At 43.4% G+C, this 22,409-nt stretch overlaps 4 protein-coding genes and 1 long non-coding RNA gene across 5 annotated transcripts; 2 read left to right on the top strand and 3 right to left on the bottom strand.

Moving 5' to 3' along the window:
• Nucleotides 1–9,532: 9,532 nt before the first annotated feature.
• Nucleotides 9,533–9,890, top strand: LOC109192933. Its single transcript, XR_002056170.1, has 2 exons — nt 9,533–9,610; nt 9,827–9,890. It is a non-coding gene; the product is annotated as an uncharacterized LOC109192933 (long non-coding RNA).
• Nucleotides 9,891–10,274: 384 nt separating this feature from the next.
• LOC109192921 (18.1 kDa class I heat shock protein-like) lies at nt 10,275–10,917 on the top strand. The gene has a single exon (XM_019343635.1). The coding sequence runs from the start codon at nt 10,329–10,331 to the stop codon at nt 10,788–10,790; it is 462 nt and encodes a 153-aa protein (XP_019199180.1). The 5' UTR covers nt 10,275–10,328; the 3' UTR covers nt 10,791–10,917.
• A 158-nt stretch (nt 10,918–11,075) lies between these two features.
• On the bottom strand, nt 11,076–13,624 carry LOC109193174 (sugar transport protein 2-like). The gene is made up of 3 exons (XM_019344022.1): nt 12,880–13,624; nt 12,460–12,779; nt 11,076–12,278 (listed from the first exon to the last, which is right to left on the bottom strand). The coding sequence occupies exons 1-3, from the start codon at nt 13,013–13,015 to the stop codon at nt 11,205–11,207; spliced, it is 1,530 nt and encodes a 509-aa protein (XP_019199567.1). The 5' UTR covers nt 13,016–13,624; the 3' UTR covers nt 11,076–11,204.
• Nucleotides 13,625–18,373: 4,749 nt separating this feature from the next.
• Nucleotides 18,374–20,515, bottom strand: LOC109193173 (sugar transport protein 2-like). The gene is made up of 3 exons (XM_019344021.1): nt 20,051–20,515; nt 19,631–19,950; nt 18,374–19,505 (listed from the first exon to the last, which is right to left on the bottom strand). The coding sequence occupies exons 1-3, from the start codon at nt 20,184–20,186 to the stop codon at nt 18,432–18,434; spliced, it is 1,530 nt and encodes a 509-aa protein (XP_019199566.1). The 5' UTR covers nt 20,187–20,515; the 3' UTR covers nt 18,374–18,431.
• Nucleotides 20,516–20,561: 46 nt separating this feature from the next.
• On the bottom strand, nt 20,562–21,111 carry LOC109193175 (histone H4). The gene has a single exon (XM_019344023.1). It carries the CDS (start codon nt 21,018–21,020, stop codon nt 20,709–20,711), a length of 312 nt encoding a protein of 103 aa, XP_019199568.1. The 5' UTR covers nt 21,021–21,111; the 3' UTR covers nt 20,562–20,708.
• Between the last annotated feature and the right edge of the window lie 1,298 nt (nt 21,112–22,409).

Below are 22,409 nucleotides of genomic sequence, written 5' to 3'. Positions count from 1 at the left end.
CACTTGGAGCAGCCACTTCAGAAAGCAAGTGGTGCCGGTCGAGACGCAAGCGCTGAGGGACACGGTCAGCCGGATTTCGAGCGAGGTGCACGAATACACAATCTTCCGGACGGCTGAAAGTCTCGCAGCCGCCAAGCTCCCGCCCCCCACGTACGAGCTAAAGGAGAAATACCTTCCCGTACCGATGGGCGTGACGGTCGCCAAGCCGTCGAAACGGAAGAAGAAAGGTTTAGCTCGAGCTGCTCCTCCCGACCTACCTTCATTTCTTGATCTTCCTCGGCGGGAAGAAGAAGGCCAAGACCAAAGCAGCCGGGGAAAAGGAGATTCCCACTGCCCGACCCCTGAGTGCCTCGACCGTGTCGACGGGCGAGGGCTTCATCGTCGAGCAGCCTGACGTCTTGGTCACCCGGGTGGAGGTCGCCCGGGGCAAGGAGAAGGTCGCCGACCAGGGCGCGACCGAGGTGGGCAGCCTGAAGCGCCGCCGTGAGCAGCACAGCCCGAGCCCTTCGGTCGGGCGAGAGAGGGAGTCTACGTCCGTGCTGGCACGGATCGGCAACGCCGCGCCAGCCCGAGTGGATCTGGGGAAGATGACCCCGACCCAAGTGGCCGAGCGGATCGGCCACGACCTGGCCGAGGTAAACTTTTCTCAACTAACAGCTTTTTGCTCAAGTGCTTTCGATCGGGCTGATCCCGAACGTCTTTTGTTTTGCAGATATCCCGGGCCGCCCAGCTCCTACAAGGTCGAGCCATGCTGGCCGAGGAAGCTGATCACCACAAGAAGACGGCCGCCCGTCGCTTGAAGGAGATCAAGGACCTCCAAGCCGAGTTGGAGAAGACCCAAAAGGCCCTGAAGAAGGGCGACGAGGAGCGGGTTCTTGCTGAGAAGGTCGCCAGCCGGGCGATCGGAGAAGCCAAGGAGCTGAAGGCTCAGCTCGAGAATCCGAGCGAGCTGGCGCGGGCAGCCTTCAAAGACAGGGAGCTGGGCTCGGCCTTCCTCACAGCAGCCCGGGGAACAGAGATCGGGGAAGAGCTGATCGTCTCGTTCGGTCGCTGGGGCTTTACGGCCGGGAAGCGGAAGATGCTTGAACGAGTCCGTTCTCGGTTGGAACAGGCCCTGGACGGGGAAGACCTTCAGCTGGTCCTCTCGGCCTTACCCCCAGACCTAGCCGATCCCGGTCCTTCTCCGTTCGCCCCAAAAGCCAAGGCGGCCGAGCCTGGAGCGTCGTCGGCGGCCCTTTCAAGCGGGAAGGAAGCGGCTGCTGGAGCCCGGGAGGCAAAGAAATAGGCTAGGCTGCCTCCTCTTTTTTGTAAGAAACACCGATCGGGAGCCCGGTCCCGAATTGTACCGGGCACCTTTTGTCAATTAATAAAATTTATTTTTTGTGCTTTCTTGCGTCGCTCGTCTCTCTTTTCCTTGCTTCCAACTTGCACACACTGATCTCAATCACTCGACCCCCTGGCCTTTAGACCCGGTCTCGCAATATTCGATCCGCTTAACGCCCGACCTTACGACCTTATGGCCTGGTCGTGCGTTCGATATTTCGACGTCAAATCTGACCAACCGATCGGGTTTACCCGATCTCCAGGCCTTTGTCGAAAAAATGTATATATTTTTTTTGAAAACAAGCCTCTACGGTCGAAATGTAACCGAGCGACGGGCCTGCAAATACTTCCTTATCCCAGCCCCCACACTATTGTGCGCTCGAGGCACGAGTGGGTGCAATAGTGGACAGAAGTTGGACGGATCGGGGAATAATGCTGAGAGCTCCTGACTTCCCCGATCAGTGGCATGACTTGGGTGTCCGCCAATGTGGAGCGCGTTTTGACCGGTCGATAGATTTCGCCCGGTTGATGAATGTTGAACTGATCTGCATGTAACGAAGGTGAAAGAAAATAACCGATCGGGCCGCCGCATACAAACGGTCGGGCAATCATCGATCGTATATACATTAAACTTTCCCGCTCGCAGGCGGTTGAATTAATTTTACAACCATAAATTTACATAAAAATGACGACCGGGTCTAACTCGCAGGTCAAGCCCCCACTTCGTCTAAAAATACAAAAAATAGGCTAATGCCTAAAAAGAACGAGGTGCTCGGAATTCCAAGTCCCCTCGATTAGCCGACCAGTCGTTGTCTCTAGTCGGTATGTACCCGGCCGTATGACAGCGTTGATGATGTACGGCCCTTCCCAGTTCTGAGCTAGCTTTCCGCCCTCTAACGGCTGACTGGCCTTCCTTCGTCGTAGAACGTAATCTCCGACTTGAAAATAGCGAGGGTTGACCCGAACGTCTTTCGAACTCTTGACACATTTCTGGTACTCGGCCATTCGCCGAGCGGCTAGCTCTCGTTTTTCCTCGACCCCATCAAGGTCCACGGCCATCGCGTGTTCGTTCTCTTCCGCGTTATAGGTTCTCTCTCGATCGGTCGGAATCCAGGCCTCAATCGGAAGTCGGGCCTCGGCTCCGTAAACCAGGGCGAAAGGGGTCTCCAAAGTAGCTTCCCTCGGGGTCGTCCGATAAGTCCACAAAACATATGGCAACTCATCGGCCCAACTACGACCGGCCGAGTGTAACTTCTTTTTCAGACCTTCCAATATCGTCCGGTTAGCATTCTCCACTTGTCCATTTCCCTGTGGGTAAGCGACCGACGACCGGACGTGAGTCGTCCCGATCGTGGCCAAGAAATTCTGGAAGTATTGGCTCACAAACTGGCGACCGTTGTCGCTAATGAGATGCACGGGTGCGCCAAAACGGGAAATGACATTGCGCCAAAGGAAGCGAGCACACTGCTGAGATGTGATCGTGGCTAAGGGCTCGGCTTCTATCCATTTGGAGAAGTAATCTATGGCGACGATCACGAACTTTCTACGACCAGAGAGTTGAGGGAAAGGGCCCAAGATGTCTACCCCCCATCTAGCGAAGGGAATTGCGGTCGTGACCGGTTGATAGAAGGTTGCCGGTCGTCCAGGCGTCCGGGCGTACAGTTGGCACGTCTCGCATTCCCGAGCTAACTTTTCACAGTCTAGCTGGAGGGACGGCCAGTAGTACCCGATCAGCATGATACGACGGGCCAGGGACCGGCCTCCTTGATGCGAAGAGCAAATTCCCGAGTGTAGCTCCTTCATGACTAACTCGGCCTCGAACGCGGTCAAGCAACGCATAAGAGGGCCTCCATACGATCGCCGATAAAGACGACCATCCAAGACTTGGAACCTCGGGCCTCTCAGCTTGGCTTTTCGAGCACGCTGTGGGTCGTCTGGGAGTCGACCGTGCTCGAGGTATTCCTTCAGATCGGTGATCCAGCTGTCCTCCACCGGTTGGATTGGATTGACCGGCAGACGATGGATACTGTGTTTGGGGATCACCAAGATCCGAGCTATCTTCGACATGTGTTCCGGGGCGTCTTGGGCCAGTTTGGATAAGATATCCGCATCGGCGTTATCCAACCGGGGTATGTGTCGGACAGTATACCCCCGGAACTGAGCGAGCTTTTCCATGGTAAGGTCTCGGTATAACTGCAAACGCTCACCATTGACTTCATAGTCCCCGAGAACTTGCCCGACCACGAGCACAGAATCTGTTTGGGCTCGGATGTATTCAGCCCCCAAGTCCCGAGCGCATTGCAAGCCATTTACAAATGCCTCATACTCGGCTTCGTTGTTGGTCGGGTGGAACTGATACATGAGAGCAAAATAGACTTTGAATCCTTCTGGGCTCGTGACTACTACTCCTCCCCCTGCTCCTTTTTTGCTACTCGACCCATCTGTAGCCAGCGACCACCACTCAGCCTCGGGATCCGCAACCTCAGGAGGCCGGGCATCCCGGGCGGTGCACTCAACCAAGAAATCCGCAAGAGCTTGACCTTTAATAGCCGGTCTTGGTCGGTATTCGATCGCGTACTGGGTCAACATTAACGCCCATTTGACTAGGCGACCCGATGATGAAGCGATTCGGAGGACTGGCCCGATCGGCTGATCGGTCAACACGCGAATTGCTCGACCTTGGAAATAGGGAGCCAACTTCTTTGCAGCAATGTACAAGGCATAGACGACCTTCTCTAGCCGGGAGTACCGGAGCTCGGGACCATGTAGCGCGTGGCTTACATAGTACACCGGTCGCTGGACCCCTTCCGGATCGGTTCGGCACAACACTGCGCTTACTGCACGATCGGACACGGCGAGGTACACGTCTAGCTCTTCTCCGAGCTCGGGCTTTGAGAGCACGATCGGTGACATGAGATACTCCTTCAGCTCGTCAAAAGCCGCTCGGCACTCTTCGTCCCAGACGAATCCATTAACCTTCCGCAATACCTTGAAGAAAGGTAAAGCGCGCTCGGCTAGCTTGGAGAGGAACCGGCTGAGGGCTGCCAACCGACCGGTCAATTGCTGGACTTCCCGAACGGTGGAAGGTGGCTGCATGTCCAGAATCGCTTTTACTTTGGCGGGGTTAGGCTCGATTCCTCTCTTGGTCATCATGTAGCCGAGGAACTTGCCGGTCTGAACCGCGAATGTACACTTGGTCGGGTTCAGCCGCAACTGGTACTTCCTCATGATCTGGAAGCACTCCCGAAGGTCCCGAGTGTGGTCGGATCGGTCCCGACTCTTGACAAACATATCGTCGATGTAAGCTTCCATCGTTCGGCCCAGCAGATCAGCAAAGAGCATGTTGACCATCCTCTGGTAGGTGGCTCCTGCGTTCCGCAGACCGAACGGCATCACTCGGTAACAATACAGCCCGTCCAGGGTTACGAAGGCTGTCTTGCTCTCGTCTTCATGGTGCATCATGATCTGATGGTACCCCTTGAAGGCATCCATGAAGCTCATTAACTCGGCCCCGGCCGTCTCGTCGACCATCTGATGAATGCTCGGTAGAGGATACGGGTCGAGCGGACAGGCTTTGTTGAGGTCCGTAAAGTCTATGCACATCCTCCATGCTGGGGGCTTAGGAACAAGAACAATATTTGCCACCCACTCAGGATAGACCACCGGACGGATGTGCTCGATCGCCGCCATCTTTTTGACTTCTTCTCTTACAAACTCGCGGCGATCGGAGGAAAGGTGTCGTGTCTTCTGCACGACCGACATAGCTTCACCACGACCGAGGAGCCTTTTGTCTTTTTCTCCTTGTCTTTGCAGGTAGCAGGTCGGGCTCCACGAGAAGAACCCGGTCGTAGACCGACCGGAGTTGCCCGAGCGACAGTGTCGACCACCGAGCGGTAGCCCTTTGGCGAAAGAGTTGACGAAGGACACGTGGCGGCTCTTTCCATTGACAGGCAGGGCACCCGGGAGGATGACACGTGGTGGCTACGTGGAGGACATGCCGAACGGCTGGAATCCTGTCCCCGGCGTAGCGGCTATAAATACCCACAGTAGCTACAATGTAAAGGACTTTTGGACGATCGATAGGTTGTTGTTAGAGAATCCCGACCGCAGTCAGTCGGTACTCAGAGCAGCCAAGTAGATTGTACTTAGGGCCTTTACCGGGATCAATAAAGATTTTACTTGCTTTAATTGGTCTCGTGTTATTTTATATTGCTTACGTAGAATTAGCAGTATCATTTTGGCGCCGTCTGTGGGGACCCGTGCAAGAAACCAACGTCTTGACGAGCACCCGATCACCATATCGACATGTATCCGTGGGCACACAACAACTTCGCCGACGACCAGGCGGATGCGGCGAGCTCCTCCGACCACTATGCTACCCAACAGCAGGGTCAAACCATGGACCTCAACCTCAATCTCTCACCACCACATCCGTCGAATACATACCCGGCCGCCCAGCAGCCGGTGAATTACATACAACCGGGATACCCACCACCCGGTCTGCCATACCAGCAGCCGCCGATGATGTATCCCGCCCAGTATCCGTACCCGGTCCCACCTCCACCGTACGGGTATTGGCCAGGCCAACCGATGTGCTACACTTCCCCGGTTGGTTATCCACCATATACGCCAGCTTATACAGCTCCAGCCGCCGCCCCTCCAGTACAGCCGACCGCACAAGTAGAGCCGCAGCGTCAGTCCACTTCCCGGGCTCGACGCTCGGCTCATTCGCGGTTGGGGTCGGGGGGTGCTGATGCGATGGAGGCACCAGCTCAGGCCGTTCAAGCGGAGGACCCTGAAGAGGTTGCCCGAGCGGTAGCTTTCGATCGTCTCCGACCAGAGATGCGCCAGCGTCTGGGACCCCAAGACCCGAATCGCGGGCAAGAGGACGTACAAATGCAGGAAGCTAGCCATGAGGCTTCATCCGGGTATAGCGGGTCGAGATCTCACCGACGACGACGCGCTCGGGATACAGCCCAAGCCGTTCAAGCCGCCGAGCTCAACGAAACCCGAGGATTGCTCTACAACCTCCAGGCGGAAGTTGCGCAGCTCAGGAGTGCGTATCCTACAGCACCCCCGGCCGACCGATCGACCCTACACCAAACGCCTTTCACAGCAGCGGTAATGGCTCAGCCTTACCCGCTCGACTTAAAGGTCTCGGGAGAGAAGAGTTACGACGGTCGGACAGACCCGGAGGCTCACGTGAATGATTTCTTCAGCAATATGATGCTGAAGGGCGTTTCAGACGCCGTGATGTGCAGGGCCTTCTACTCAACGCTTACCGGTCGGGCGGCAGAATGGTTCCGAACCCTGCAGCCGGGGTCAATCGACAAATTTGAGACCCTGACGATCAAGTTTGTACGGAAGTTCATTACTTCCAAAGTAGTGAGGAAGTCCTATATGTACCTCGAAAAGGCCAAGCAGCTCGAAGGGGAAAGCTTGACCGACTTCCTCATCAAGTGGAAAGCGGCGGTCGGGGAGGTCGAGCCTATGGACGATGCGACCGCCACTCACATGCTTCACATCTCCCTCCGGGCGGGGCATCTATACCAGGATTTTATCCTCCACCCCCCGACCACCTATGAGGAGGCCCTACGAAGGGTCACTGATTACGCCAACGCAGGTGAGGCGAATGCCGTCAAGCGCTTGCAGGAGGTCGGCTCTTCGTCTCGTAAACCGGCTGGCCGGGCGGAACATCGATCGGGAGATGACAATACCCGACCCCGCACCAGGCATGGCGAGTTTACGGCCTTGAACCGATCCGCAGCGGAGGCCATGCAATACGCCCAGTCCTGCAATCTCATCAAACTTCCCCATCCCGATCGAGACGGCCCTGACAAGAGTAAGCATTGCGCTTACCATCGATGCGCCGGGCATGACACCGAGGAGTGTACCCACTTGCGCCAATTATTGGAAGATTTGCTCAATTTGGGAAAATTGGACAAGTGCGTGGGGAAGAGAGAGGACAGCAAGAGAAATACCGATCGGAGAGACCATAGGCGTTCTCATCACCGCTCCGATCGGTCGGGTCAGGACCGAAGAGACGATCGAAGGGACGATCGTCACGATGACCGACGGGACCCTGACCCTCCGTCCGGTAGCCGCCCGTCCGGAAAGCCTACCATCCACGTCATTTTTGGTGGGCTGGAAGATGCTTCCCGACCGCGGACTAATTGCCCGGTCGCAGTAGTGGATTCCCGGGAGACCGGGAAGAGGCAGAAGATGGAGCCCATAACCTTCACCCTTGAGGACCAACCTAGCAGCAGCGACCATGGCATGGAGGCGCTCGTGGTCACGATCGACGTTAAGGGGACGGATGTCCAGAGGGTTATGGTTGATACGGGCAGTAGCGTGAACGTCCTATACTTGGACGTGTTTGAAAAGCTTGGCCTCGACAGGAAGGAGCTGACTCCGGTCGGTGTACCACTGTCAGGATTTACCGGGGCTCTTATCTACCCCGAGGGAAAAATAACGCTCCCGGTCGAGATCGGCACGCCTCCAAAGTCGATCCAAACGGAGCTGGAATTTGTTGTGGTCAACCTCCATTGCGTCCACAACATTATCTTGGGCCGACCCGCCATTATGAAGATCGGTGGGATAATTTCTATGCCTCACCTATGCATGAAATTCCCCACCCCCAACGGGGTCGGCGTGGTCCGTGGCGATGTCCAATCCGCCCGGAAGTGTTACACCCGAGCGGTTAATCGACGTGATTCCGGTCCATCTTCCCGGGTGAACACCATAGCCAAGGAGGAGGCTAAGGAACGGAAGGAGCAGCCTGAACCTTCCGAGGAGATAGAAGAAGTTCCCCTGTCCGAGGGCCGCCCTGACAGGAAGATTAAGATTGGCCGAGCCCTCACTCCCGAGCTCCGAGCGGAAGTTCTGGCCGTGCTCCGGGAGTATGCCGATATTTTTGCCTATAACACGAGACCAATTAAAGCAAGTAAAATCTTTATTGATCCCGGTAAAGGCCCTAAGTACAATCTACTTGGCTGCTCTGAGTACCGACTGACTGCGGTCGGGATTCTCTAACAACAACCTATCGATCGTCCAAAAGTCCTTTACATTGTAGCTACTGTGGGTATTTATAGCCGCTATGCCGGGGACAGGATTCCAGCCGTTCGGCATGTCCTCCACGTAGCCACCACGTGTCATCCTCCCGGGTGCCCTGCCTGTCAATGGAAAGAGCCGCCACGTGTCCTTCGTCAGCTCTTTCGCCAAAGGGCTACCGCTCGGTGGTCGACACTGTCGCTCGGGCAACTCCGGTCGGTCTACGACCGGGTTCTTCTCGTGGAGCCCGACCTGCTACCTGCAAAGACAAGGAGAAAGAGACAAAAGGCTCCTCGGTCGTGGTGAAGCTATGTCGGTCGGGATATTCCCTACCAAACTTTATATACACAACTGCAGAACTTTATATTCACAGTTACATAACAGTATATTCACAATTTTTTATGTCGCTGAATTCATTTGATTATTTTTTTATTTTTTTTTTTAAATATGATTGGTAGAGGAAAAATGGTACCACTAACAACACTGTTATTCCCGAATTGCAGAACGGTGTCGTATTGGACCTGTGTCTACCTTGCAAGGTGGACACGGGTCCATGGGATAACAGTCCTTGATATTGTTAACAGGCCATATGGGCCTATGAGGATCAATTGGGCTGGTGAAACTTTTGAATTTGGGCCTATGAGGGTCAATTGGGCTAGTGAAACTTTTGAAATTGCATAGCCATAGGAATGGGCAAATTATGCTGTGCATCCGTATGCACCATGCATGGTGCATACGGATGCAAAAATAACATCGTTTTAATAAAACGCGCGTCTCCTCTTAAAAAAAAATCAGGTTCGATTCCCAACAACAACATATGAACTAAAATTTCATAATCGATGAACTATAATTCCAGAATCTAATCTATGAACTAAAAATTCCAGAATGAATGAACTAAAATTCCATAATCTATGAACTAAAATTTCAGAATCAATGAACTACAATTCCAGAATCGATGAACTATAATTCAATAATCAATGAACTATAATTCCATAATCTATGAACTAAAATTCCAGAATGAATGAACAATATAATGTTGTTGATGGGAATCGTACCTGAATTTTTTTTAAAAGGGAGACGCACATTTTTTAATAAAATGACGTCGTTTTGACATCCGTATGCACCATGCATGGTGCATACGGATAGGAATGATAAGCACAACTAAGATCTCGTCTGGACCAAAATTTCTGCATTGTTTTGAGTCTGTCTTATTTTAATACATGTAAGGCAGCACTAGGTTTGGGCAAATTATTCTGTGAATCCGGTCCACCTTGTAAGGTAACCTAAAGTATAAAAATATATAATTTACCTATTGAATATTCACAATTTATATATTTAAATATTCATAATTTAACATACTAAATGTTTACAATTTACATACTAAATATTCATAATTTCAGTAGTATGTAAATTATCTACTTTAGATTCGGGTCCATAGTATAACTGTTGCTAGGTTTGAACCCTAATCTTAAAATTTGCCGGCTTAGTTTATAATTATCTTTTTGTTTGATTTCTTATCGATTTTGTACTTTCAGTTCTAAGCTCTGTTTCTACTTTAAATTGCTAGAGATAGGGTTCTTGTTGATGACTACATTTGATCAAGACTAGAGTGTAAGCTAACCTACAATACAAAGCACTGTATGTCTATATGCAGTTGTAAATTAAAGCATTGATGAAATACTACAATTTACTGTAATGAAGATGGTAGAAACTCATAGAAAAAGCATCCCAACCAACTTGTCCTTTATCAAAACTAATAATAAAAAATCCTCATGAGAATACCAGAATCCTCTTTTCATTGTTGATTAATCGCCCATATCATTATTCATGCACATTCCAGACTCATCTTCTATCACTATAAGTATGGTGCCCCCTCTCATCAATCAACAAGTTATCAAAGTTCCCATAGAAATTCATCTGCTTTAATTTCTTGATCATTATATTCCCAGAAAATAATGTCTCTCATCCCAAGCTTCTTTGGTGGCCGGCGAAGCAACGTCTTTGATCCTCTATCTCTTGAACTCTGGGATCCCTTGGAAGGCCTCTTCTCTCCTTCTTCTCCGGCGAGCGAAACCTCTGCATTCGCTGCGGCGAGGATTGACTGGAAAGAGACCTCGGAGGCTCACATTTTCAAAGCTGATCTTCCCGGGATGAAGAAGGAGGAAGTGAAAGTTGAGGTGGAGGATGGGAGGGTTCTTCAGATCAGCGGAGAGAGGAGCAAAGAGAAAGAGGAGAAGAATGATAAGTGGCATCGCATTGAGCGCAGCAGTGGGAAGTTCCTCAGGAGGTTCCGGCTGCCGGAAAATGCGAAGATGGATGAGGTGAAAGCCGGCATGGAAAACGGAGTGCTGACAGTCACTGTGCCAAAAATTGAGGCCAAGAAACCAGAGGTGAAGGCCATTGATATCTCTGGTTAAACTTGTTAAGCAAGACTATCTTAGTACTTTGAATTCCAGCATAAAATTAATAAAACTGTACTGTTTGTATGTTGTGTGCTTGTGACTTTGCTTCATAATGTAATAATTTGAATTTCTGTTTTCCTCATCCTAATATTATTATGACTTGCTTGTCTACCTCCTTTAAAAAATTAAAACATTAAAATCGCAAAATATAAAAGTGCTGGAGACCAAGTTAAACTAGACTGTATATTCATTCATTCTAATAATTAAAAAGAAGGTACAAGCTGGAATTGAGGTTCGTAATAAATGTAAAATAAAAATTAAAGCCTAATATAAGAATTCGATCGAATTACAACAATAAATCTAAAAATTAAAATTCCTAATAAAAACAATGAAAAGAGATATTGAGTTTCAAACTTTCTTTACTGGCACTTAATTAACTGAATCAGTGTTGGCATCCTCCTTCTCATCAAAGCATCTCTTCCACAACCAGTGTTTCTTCCACACTCTTTCGTTCATCTCATCAATGGGGATTCCCTTGGTTTCAGGCAGCAAGAACACAACAAACAACCCCATAACCAAAACGAAGGAAGCAAACATGAAGAAGATGGCAGATTTCATTGTGCAAAGCATGGAAAGAAAAGCTTGCGCCACAATAAAAGTGAATATCATATTGGTGCTAACCGCGAAGAAAAATCCTGCCGTTCTAGTCTCCAGTGGATATATTTCACTAGCAACCAACCATCCTAATGGACCCCAAGACCAAGCGAAACCCATAACAAACACACAAATCATCACCAACACAATTACTGCCGCAAACTTTGGTATCATATTTGTAGCTTTGAGATAAGCTGCGAGAATTCCCCCTACCACACCCTGGGCTGCAAGCATTTGAATGGCACCTTCAATCAGTAACACTCTTCTGCCAAAATAATCAGCACCAAAGATTGCCACAACTGTGGAAAGTGAATTAACTGATCCAGTGATAAGAGTAGACAATAGAGATGCATTTGCTCCTAACCCCATTGTTTGGAACAACACAGGAGCGTAGAACATGACAACGTTAATGCCGGTCAACTGCTGAAATACCTGAAGAATGGTGCCACACAAAAGTTGTGGCCAACTAGAACGCTTAAATAGGTTTCTAAATGGGGTTTTGATCTTTTTAGCCATCTCAGTGGAGCGTAAAATGTCGTTGTACTCTTTCTCTACGTTTTCCATGCCCCTAATCTTCTTTAGCGCTCGCAAACCCTCCTCATTCTTCCCCCGTTCAATCAAACTGGTAGGAGTCTCGACGATTATCAGAGAACCCAAAGCTAGAAAAATGGAAGGAATTGCAGCTACACCGAGAGATACCCTCCAGCCATTGGAGCGTATATACTTAGAAGATAAATAGTTGACAATATTGGCAAAGAAAATGCCTATTGTGATCAAGAATTGAAAAAGAACATTGAGAAGTCCTCTTTTGTTTGAAGGAGCAATTTCTGATATGAATAGTGGCACTGCCTGAAAGAATGAAACAGTGCATTAATATCGTAAAATCATAGTTCAAAGCTAGATGACAAATTTAGAACAATAATATATATATATATATATATATATATATATATATATATATATATATATATATATATATATATATATATATATATATATATATTGTATAGATTAGAGAATAAATAAATACCTGGTTGCCAAAACCGACACCAGCACCGAGAAAGAGGCGTCCGAAGATGAGCATCATAAGATTAACGGCTGTGGTGTTGAGAACAACTCCGATGATGAAAAAGATAGAAGCGAGTTGAATGGTTAGTTTCCTACCGTACCGCTTGCAACAATGAGAAGCAAAGAAACTGGCGACGATAGCAGCAAGGTAGAGTGAAGATGTGAAAAGTTGAAGCTTCTGATTGTCATATTTGCAATAATTATCTTCATGAACCATGTGTTTCTTTACGTACACTGCAGGAAAGAATTTTTTCAAAAATTCATCCATTGAAGTCACTCCACCTGCGACAAATCAAAGAGAAATAATTTCGTTAAACCAGGAACTAGAGGAATGAATAGTTACAAAAAAAATTAATGGATGTGAGTAAGTAGCATAACGTACCAGAAATTCCAATATCATAGCCAAACATTAAACCAGCAAAGGCAGCTATGATTGAGCAGATTATTACTTGTCCAGTGAGTTTTGCCGGAACATCATATCCATTACCCTTCTCTAAAGACATCATTTGGGCGACCATTGTTACGAATTTGGAAGATTTGATCTTGTACGTTCGTCTACTACCAAACTACAATCAATCAAGAACTGCTCAAAAGTCAATATTATATGGAGAATGAAGAGAGCTGTGGGTTGAGGGGATGATGGAATGGGGAATAAGTATCCCTTTTTATAGGTGTGTATTACATCCATGTCCGTATAGAAATGGGATATTTTTTTAATCAAATTCGACTCAATTTGGGATTTTGAGCAGTACGCCGCAGAGCAATACTACAGTCATTGTTAAATTAGGATTATGAAAATATTCAATATCTTCATAGCTTAAATCAGATATAAGTATTAATCACTAATCAATCGTAATGCCCAATTCTTGTAGAACACCCAATCCACAGCGCAAATTAAAGTGCATAACAATTCCATAATTTTATCTTCAATTAATCAATATATTTCAGCGCAATTGAAAATAGAACTGATGGAGAAGAATAAATAATCCACTGATTTCGGAAAAGAAACACAAACCCTAGTTCATGAAGCTCCTATCCACCAAATCCGTACAAAGTCCTTCCCTGCCTCTTCAGCGCGCAAACCACGTCCATCGCCGTAACGGTCTTTCTCCGGGCGTGCTCCGTGTAGGCTTCCCAGGCCAATGCCATTTGTTCTAAGCTTGATTTCTCCGACTGGATTCGACTTGAAGCTGTCGACTTTAGTGGTGGCATCTGGATTTTTTGGAGGGACCTGGTGTAGATCACACCCCTTTTCACTCACCCTCAGTTTATGCTTTTGCAGGTAAAGGTGGCCGGCCAGCTTCCGTGGTTCTTTGCTCCAATCTATGGAAGCCCCGCCCACCACCTCCGCCGCCGTCTTTGGAGGCCGGGATCTAGTCATAATGAGAGAGGCATTGATGGTCCTTGGCTAGTGGCTGGGGACTTTAACTCGGTTCTTAACCGGGAAGAGACGACCAATTACAGTTCCTTTTCTTCTCACCGAAGCTCTGATTTTGCAAGTTGGATTCACGACGAGGAGCTCATCGACTTGTGCTTTTAGGGATCCAAGTTAACTTGGATTATTATAATTATAATAATAATAATAGCATTCTGAATTAATTAACATTTTTTTTTTACAATCTGACATATCTATAGTATTTGTTCAATATGATACGTCAACATTTTTTATTGGAATGTGACTCAAACCTGTGACCTTAACTTCCGTTTAGAAGGGTAATATAATAGTTATGTCGTTAAATCATAAGATACTTCACAATTCAATTAACTTAAGTACAAAGAAGGTAAATAACAAAGAGAATGTTTGAAAGAGAGACAAGGTAATCATAGGCTCACATTAATTGCTTGAAGGTTACAAGAAGTATGTTTTAATGGGACGTGAGATGTCTAAACAAGATAAGCACACTATTATTTATAGAGTTTTTTGCACTTTTGGTCCCACGACTATAGTGGCACTAGCAGAATTGATCCACGACTTTTGAACTTTGCAATTTTAGTCCACAACTATTGATTTTTTTGCAAAAATGGTCCTTCCGGCCACTTTTCCGTCAAAATTTCACCGGAAATTTTTTTTTTTATCCATTTTTAACAGGACTAAAATTGACATTTTACTTATCTCAAAAAATAAAAGAAAAAAATTGACATTTGACTGCATACCATATTACTGGGCTACATACTACTGCCCCAGGCGGCGGAGTTCCGGGAGCAGATAAGACTGTCAGTAAGCGGCGGAGCGGCCGTGGCGTTCCCCGGGCTAGTTGGGTTATCCGGCAGCAGCATTGGAGGCGGAGCCAGCACGCTTGCGAGATCATCCGAAGACATCGGAAAAGCTTCGTTGTATAGATTTCCGGCGAGAGAAGCGGCAGAGATTCTCAAATGCAATCGCTTTTACCTTTCCGTTTTATGTATTTCCTTTATATTTTGAGATAAGTGCCCTGTTAAAAATGGATAAAAAAAATTTCCGGTGGAATTTTGACGGAAAAGTGGCCGGAAGGACCATTTTTGCAAAAAAATCAATAGTCGTGGACTAAAATTGCAAGGTTCAAAAGTCGTGGATCAATTCTGCTAGTGCCACTATAGTCGTGGGACCAAAAGTGCAAAAAACTCATTATTTATACACATTATGTTTGAGTAACAATCTGCACGACCTAGATGCCCCGGGCCGATCATGGTCCTCTTATACCTCTCCCCAACTCGGGTTGGATGCATTGGCCAACCACGAGGTCGGGGTTAGGATCTCTCTTCTCGTGTCGAGTTGAATCGGTTTCACCCCATGTCCTTCGACCCGAGTCCAGTATATATCATATAGATTTCAAAATTTATTAGTATTTGTCTTTGATAGCAATATAATGCATGCATATATGCCCATTTTTAATTTGTATTCTTGCTTTTGTGTCTAATAATATGTTGGATCCTTCACATATAACAAAAAAATGTTGTATATTTCGTTGATTCGATTTAAACTATACATAAAGCTAAGAAATATTATAATTTGGCAAGATATTTTGAGATATTTAATATGTTTTTTTTTTTTAATAAAAATGATTGGCTAGGTAAACTAAACTATGTTGATGTTTTAAAAGATTCACACAAAATTAGAAAGTGTGACTAACATGTCTTAATTAGTCAAGTCTCTTAATTTCCCAATCAATTCATCAAAACGTATCATATGATGAGCAGGATAAAATTTGTTTTATATAGAAACAATTTATCTTTCTTGTATGATTTGTTAACTATTAAATATAATTTACTTAGTATACACTTTTAGACAGTGATTATAAGTTTCTTGTGGCTGAGGAAAAAAAATCATTGCAACTAAAATACAATAGGTAGAAATGAGATGCCCACAAGTTCATGGGCCATGTTTTGATTGAATCTAGGTTCAAGATTCCATTTACAGTATCTTCTGCTCACCTTAATTAATTGTCTAGCTCCAATCCAGGAATCTGTCATTTTACATGTCTCGATCATTGGAGACTTGTGGGAAATTGCTACCCAATGGACAATGGCAGCTTATATCATCTTTAAAAGATACAATTCATTCTTTAAAGATTTGTTTTGATGAATAACACTAAAAGTGTTGTTTTTAAAGATTCATCTAATTAAACAACAAATTATACCATGAACCATGACCCACATTGCAATATGAGTTACCAATAAAAGATCGTTTTTAGTATATTGTGGGTCCATTTTTGTTGTACTATATATTTATTTTTAGATAGTAACACTACAAACGAACTTACAGTATACTAAAAATGAACTTGTATCAAAATATAATGAACCTATTAAAATTGAAATGAACTTGCATGATACTAAAAATAAACATGTATGTCAATTGTTTATCTTACGCTATGAATCATGCATGGTCTAGCGTATAATGATTGTAATTAAAGGTACTACAGTGGAAGATGTGACTTATATATGTTTGATTTTAACCGATTAAAATTTAAAAACTAATTTAATAATTAATCAATTAAAACACAAAATTGTTTTGTGCAACACTGCAAAATTATTACAAAATATAGAGTAGGTAGAAATGACATGCTCACAAGTTAATGGGCCATGGTATGAATGACACCATTGAATCTAGATTGAAGATTCCATTTAATCTCTACAAGCAACCACTAATTGTATGTTCTTTCAATCCTCACCTTAAGTGATTAATCTTGTCTAGCTCTACGGAATCTGTAATTTTTTACATGTCTCTATCTTTAGGATACTTGTTGGAAAATACTACCCAGAATTGAATTTAATATTTTGTAAAGTTTATTTAGATGATATTATATATCAAATTTTTTAGTCGTCAAACAAGATCAATATAAGATTGTATAAATTTCTACGGGTGTTAAGCTACACAAGGTTTTATTTATACCCAATATTTAATTTTCTTAACAATTTTAATATCCAAAAAATATAACTTATGTTTTATGAAGAATTCTACAATACCGTACGTAAAAATGTTGCAATCTCAAAATGAGAAAAGTGACAAAGGGTTTATATATAATTTTTTATAAATTGTGTAAGTTGTTCAACATTTGCTATTTCTTATTTTTAAAATGTGATATTTTTATATACAGTAAAATCGTTTTTCTTTTCCATCTTTATGTGTTGGATACTTCGATTATATTTAACCGGTTTAATTAGTCAGATGCGAGTTATATATTTATATTAGAATAAGTACGTAACTATGTCACGAATATAGGCTCTATTGGACAAACCTAGCTGAAAAACTATAAGCTAGGAGCTAAAAGCTGAAAATTAACTAAAAATTAAAAATGAGCTGAAAGCTAAAAATGTATAAGTTAGGAGCTGAAAGTTTATGAGCTGTTAAGTTTGAAAATGTTTGGTAAGATTAACTTTTTGATAAACTGATAAATATAAAAAGATTAAAAAGTACATCTTTAAAATATTTAAAGTAGTTTGCAATTTAATGACCCTAAACACATCAAAATGAACACTGAAACTGGCAATTAAAATCAAATAATCTAACAAAGCATGCACCAGAAGTTAAGGTTAAGATACTACAAAGCATAATTTGAAACTTGGGACTTAGAAGTATACTTCTACTCATTTATAAAAACATAATTTACTTTCCACAATATCAAGTACTGTAGTATTGGCAGTAATGCTAATAGGAGTTGAGCCAACAACACCATACTATTATTCTAAAATTATCTTTTTGAGGTGCTGATTGCTTTTCTATTTGATTTTTGAGGTGCAAATTTTATAAATGTCTCTTTCTGCCAAAGAAACAAATGGCTTGGAAAGACTAAATTACAGAAACAAATGGCCAAATTCCACCAAACAGAACTAAGAAGAGACCAAATTCTATTGTTTATCAACAGGACACAGAAATTAAATTGCAGAGACTAAACCATTTGAATCATTGGTATTAGTATGAATCGAAATAGGGTTGTTGTTGACTACATTTGATCAAGACTAGAGTGTAAGCTGACCTACAATACAAAGCACTGTATGTCTATATGCAGTTGTAAATTAAAGCATTGATGAAATACTACAATTTACTGGTTAAACTTGTTAAGCAAGGCTATCTACTACTTTGAATTCCAGCATAAAATTAATAAAACTGTACTGTTTGTGACTTTGCTTCATCTCTCATAATCTAATTTGAATTTCTGTTTTCCTCATCCTAATATTAATATTATTATGACTTGCTTGTCTATCTCCTTTAAAAAATTAAAATCGCAAAATATAAAAGTGCTGGAGACAAATTAAAGCTAAACTAGACTGTATATTCATTCATTCTAATAATTAAAAAGAAGGTACAAACTAGAATTGAGGTTTGTAATAAATGTAAAATAAAAATTAAAGCCTAATATAAGAATTCGGTCCAATTACAACAATAAATCTAAAAATTAAAATTCCTATAAAAACAATGAAAAGAGATATTGAGTTTCAAACTTTCTAAACTGACACTTAATTAACTGAATCAGTGTTGGCATCCTCCTTCTCATCAAAGCATCTCTTCCACAACCAGTGTTTCTTCCACACTCTTTCGTTCATCTCATCAATGGGGATTCCCTTGGTTTCAGGCAGCAAGAACACAACAAACAACCCCATAACCAAAACGAAGGAAGCAAACATGAAGAAGATGGCAGATTTCATTGTGCAAAGCATGGAAAGAAAAGCTTGCGCCACAATAAAAGTGAATATCATATTGGTGCTAACCGCGAAGAAAAATCCTGCCGTTCTAGTCTCCAGTGGATATATTTCACTAGCAACCAACCATCCTAATGGACCCCAAGACCAAGCGAAACCCATAACAAACACACAAATCATCACCAACACAATTACTGCCGCAAACTTTGGTATCATATTTGTAGCTTTGAGATATGCTGCGAGAATTCCCCCTACCACACCCTGGGCTGCAAGCATTTGAATGGCACCTTCAATCAGTAACACTCTTCTGCCAAAATAATCAGCACCAAAGATTGCCACAACTGTGGAAAGTGAATTAACTGATCCAGTGATAAGAGTAGACAATAGAGATGCATTTGCTCCTAACCCCATTGTTTGGAACAACACAGGAGCGTAGAACATGACAACGTTAATGCCGGTCAACTGCTGAAATACCTGAAGAATGGTGCCACACAAAAGTTGTGGCCAACTAGAACGCTTAAATAGGTTTCTAAATGGGGTTTTGATCTTTTTAGCCATCTCAGTGGAGCGTAAAATGTGGTTGTACTCTTTCTCTACGTTTTCCATGCCCCTAATCTTCTTTAGCGCTCGCAAACCTTCCTCATTCTTCCCCCGTTCAATCAAACTGGTAGGAGTCTCGACGATTATCAGAGAACCCAAAGCTAGAAAAATGGAAGGAATTGCAGCTACACCGAGAGATACCCTCCAGCCATTGGAGCGTATATACTTAGAAGATAAATAGTTGACAATATTGGCAAAGAAAATGCCTATTGTGATCAAGAATTGAAAAAGAACATTGAGAAGTCCTCTTTTGTTTGAAGGAGCAATTTCTGATATGAATAGTGGCACTGCCTGAAAGAATGAAACAGTGCATTAATATTGTAAAATCATAGTTCAAAGCTAGATGACAAATTTAGAACAATAATGTATATATATATATATATATATATTGTATAGATTAGAGAATAAATAAATACCTGGTTGCCAAAACCGACACCAGCACCGAGAAAGAGGCGTCCGAAGATGAGCATCATAAGATTAACGGCTGTGGTGTTGAGAACAACTCCGATGATGAAAAAGATAGAAGCGAGTTGAATGGTTAGTTTCCTACCGTACCGCTTGCAACAATGAGAAGCAAAGAAACTGGCGACGATAGCAGCAAGGTAGAGTGAAGATGTGAAAAGTTGAAGCTTCTGATTGTCATATTTGCAATAATTATCTTCATGAACCATGTGTTTCTTTACGTACACTGCAGGAAAGAATTTTTTCAAAAATTCATCCATTGAAGTCACTCCACCTGCGACAAATCAAAGAGAAATAATTTCGTTAAACCAGGAACTAGAGGAATGAATAGTTACAAAAAAAATTAATGGATGTGAGTAAGTAGCATAACGTACCAGAAATTCCAATATCATAGCCAAACATTAAACCAGCAAAGGCAGCTATGATTGAGCAGATTATTACTTGTCCAGTGAGTTTTGCCGGAACATCATATCCATTACCCTTCTCTAAAGACATCATTTGGGCAACCATTGTTACGAATTTGGAATATCTGATCTTCTACGTTGTCTACTACCAAACTACAATCTATCAAGTATTGTTCGAGTCTAAGATTATATGGAGATTGAAGAGGGCTGTGGGTTGAGGGGATGATGGAATGGGGAATAAGTATCCCTTTTTATAGGTGTGTATTACATCCATGTCCGTATAGAAATGGGATATTTTTTAATCAAATTTAACTCAATTTGGGATTTTGAGCAGTACGCCCGCAGAGCAATACTACACTCATAGTTAAATTAGGATTAAGAAAATATTCAAAATTTTCATAGCTTAAATCAGAGATAAGTATTAATCACTAATCAATCGTAATGCCCAATTCTCGTAGAACACCCAATCCACAGCGCAAAGTGCAAAACAATTGCATAATTTTATCTTCAATTAATCGATATATTTCAGCGCAATTGAGAATTACACAGTAGTAAATAGAACTAATGCAGAAGCACAAATAATCCACTGATTTCAGAAAAGAAGCATAAACCCTAGTTTATGAAGCTCCTAACCACCAAATCCGTACAAAGTCCTTCCCTGCCTCTTGAGCGCGTAAACCACGTCCATCGCCGTAACGGTCTTTCTCCGGGCGTGCTCCGTGTAGGTCACCGCATCTCTAATCACGTTTTCGAGGAAGATCTTGAGGACGCCTCTGGTCTCCTCGTAGATGAGGCCGGAGATACGCTTCACGCCGCCTCTGCGAGCCAGACGGCGGATGGCGGGCTTGGTGATGCCCTGGATGTTGTCGCGGAGGACCTTCCTGTGACGCTTGGCTCCTCCCTTACCCAAGCCCTTGCCTCCCTTTCCACGGCCTGACATTTTCGCACTGAGAAATTTGATGAGAAAAGCTTTCTAGGGTTTCGATTGGAAGATTGAAGAATTGGTGATGGTTGATAGAGTCGCCGGGGTACTTTATACTTCGGCAACTGGAGTTTGGGATTTTAAATGTGGGCGGGGGTTTAATCGTGAGCGTTCGTTTTACGTGCTTAATCAACGGTTAATAATGGCGATCCGACAGTAGGGCTGAAGCTGTATTTGAGTCGTTGGATTTAGATGAATCCACGATTGCAAGTGATTTATTGTGAGAAGGCGCGAAATGTCCATTTTCCGTGTGAAATTGTGATTTCAAATCAAAATTTTGGAAACTTTTGAATAGCGGGAGGGCAATGCCGGAATTGAAATGCATGAATTTTGGAGGGTAATGTGGCAAACTAAATTGGCTAACAGCTTAAAAGTTATGGAGTATTTTTTTTTTTTTTGAATAAGGATTAAATAGGTCATTGAATTGCACACGATAATGCAATTAGGCCACTGAATTTAAAAAATCAATAATTAGATCCCTAACCAATTTTAAATAATTCTTCTAATTTAAAAGTTGTCAACACGTCAACCAGTTATCCTCTCAAATTAATTATTTAAATTTTAAAATATATAAATAAATAAAAAATTAAAAAAAAAAAAAAGACTTCGGCCGGAGACGAAAATTTTAAATTTAAGTTTAAACAATTCTTCCAATTTAAATTTACACACATGATCAGGAAAATTGGGATTCACCTAGCCTGATGGTTGGCGCATGTAGATGTCTTCATCAATATAACTGCATTAATGTGCAATCCAACTATCAGTTTAGTCTTTTAGTTGAGATGGAGCACATGCTTCAATTGTCTCCACGACCGGAGACGAAGAATTTCTTCATCTCCAACCAGGGAAAAGAAAAAATTCTTCGTCTCCGGCCATGGAGACAAGAAACCGGTCGGATCTCCATTTGAAGTCTTGTTTTTTTAAAAAAAAAAATTAAAATAATTAATTTTTAAACTTTACTTAAAAAAAAAAAATAATTTGGGAGGATGACCTGTTGGAAACCTGCAAATTTGAAGAATTGTTTGAAATTGGTTAGTTTAGAGACCCAATTGTTGGATTTTTATGTTCAGTGGCCTAATTGTATTATCGTATGCATTTCGATTACCTATTTGACGGTTATTCCTTTCTTTTTTTAATGAAAAATTAAAATATGTATTATGCGAGACTATCTTACAAGACACTCAAACGTATAAGAACTTTTAACTAAATTTTAATTTTTTTTAATTTATAAAAAGTATTAGGTGTTTTATGTGAGACATTCCATGTAATAACTTTTCTCATTATTCAATTTTATTTTAATTATACACATTATAGTTTCATTACAATACTATCAAAGTATCATTATAA

This window comes from Ipomoea nil, unplaced genomic scaffold (genome assembly GCF_001879475.1).
Source record: "Ipomoea nil cultivar Tokyo-kokei standard unplaced genomic scaffold, Asagao_1.1 scaffold1834, whole genome shotgun sequence".
In the NCBI taxonomy this organism is placed as follows: domain Eukaryota; kingdom Viridiplantae; phylum Streptophyta; class Magnoliopsida; order Solanales; family Convolvulaceae; genus Ipomoea; species Ipomoea nil.
The sequence above is the reverse complement of the archived record's forward strand: the minus strand, read 5'-3'. Positions and strand labels throughout refer to the sequence as shown.

Excerpts from the sequence above, each read along its gene's own strand:
- LOC109193173 (XM_019344021.1), bottom strand. The coding sequence starts at position 20,186 with ATGGTTGCCCAAATGATGTCTTTAGAGAAGGGTAATGGATATGATGTT. Across the intron at positions 19,951-20,050 it reads CTATGATATTGGAATTTCTG|GTGGAGTGACTTCAATGGAT; the intron begins GTACGTTATGCT and ends GATTTGTCGCAG. Across the intron at positions 19,506-19,630 it reads GTGTCGGTTTTGGCAACCAG|GCAGTGCCACTATTCATATC; the intron begins GTATTTATTTAT and ends TCATTCTTTCAG.
- LOC109193175 (XM_019344023.1), bottom strand. The coding sequence starts at position 21,020 with ATGTCAGGCCGTGGAAAGGGAGGCAAGGGCTTGGGTAAGGGAGGAGCC.
- LOC109193174 (XM_019344022.1), bottom strand. The coding sequence starts at position 13,015 with ATGGTCGCCCAAATGATGTCTTTAGAGAAGGGTAATGGATATGATGTT. Across the intron at positions 12,780-12,879 it reads CTATGATATTGGAATTTCTG|GTGGAGTGACTTCAATGGAT; the intron begins GTACGTTATGCT and ends GATTTGTCGCAG. Across the intron at positions 12,279-12,459 it reads GTGTCGGTTTTGGCAACCAG|GCAGTGCCACTATTCATATC; the intron begins GTATTTATTTAT and ends TCATTCTTTCAG.
- LOC109192921 (XM_019343635.1), top strand. The coding sequence starts at position 10,329 with ATGTCTCTCATCCCAAGCTTCTTTGGTGGCCGGCGAAGCAACGTCTTT.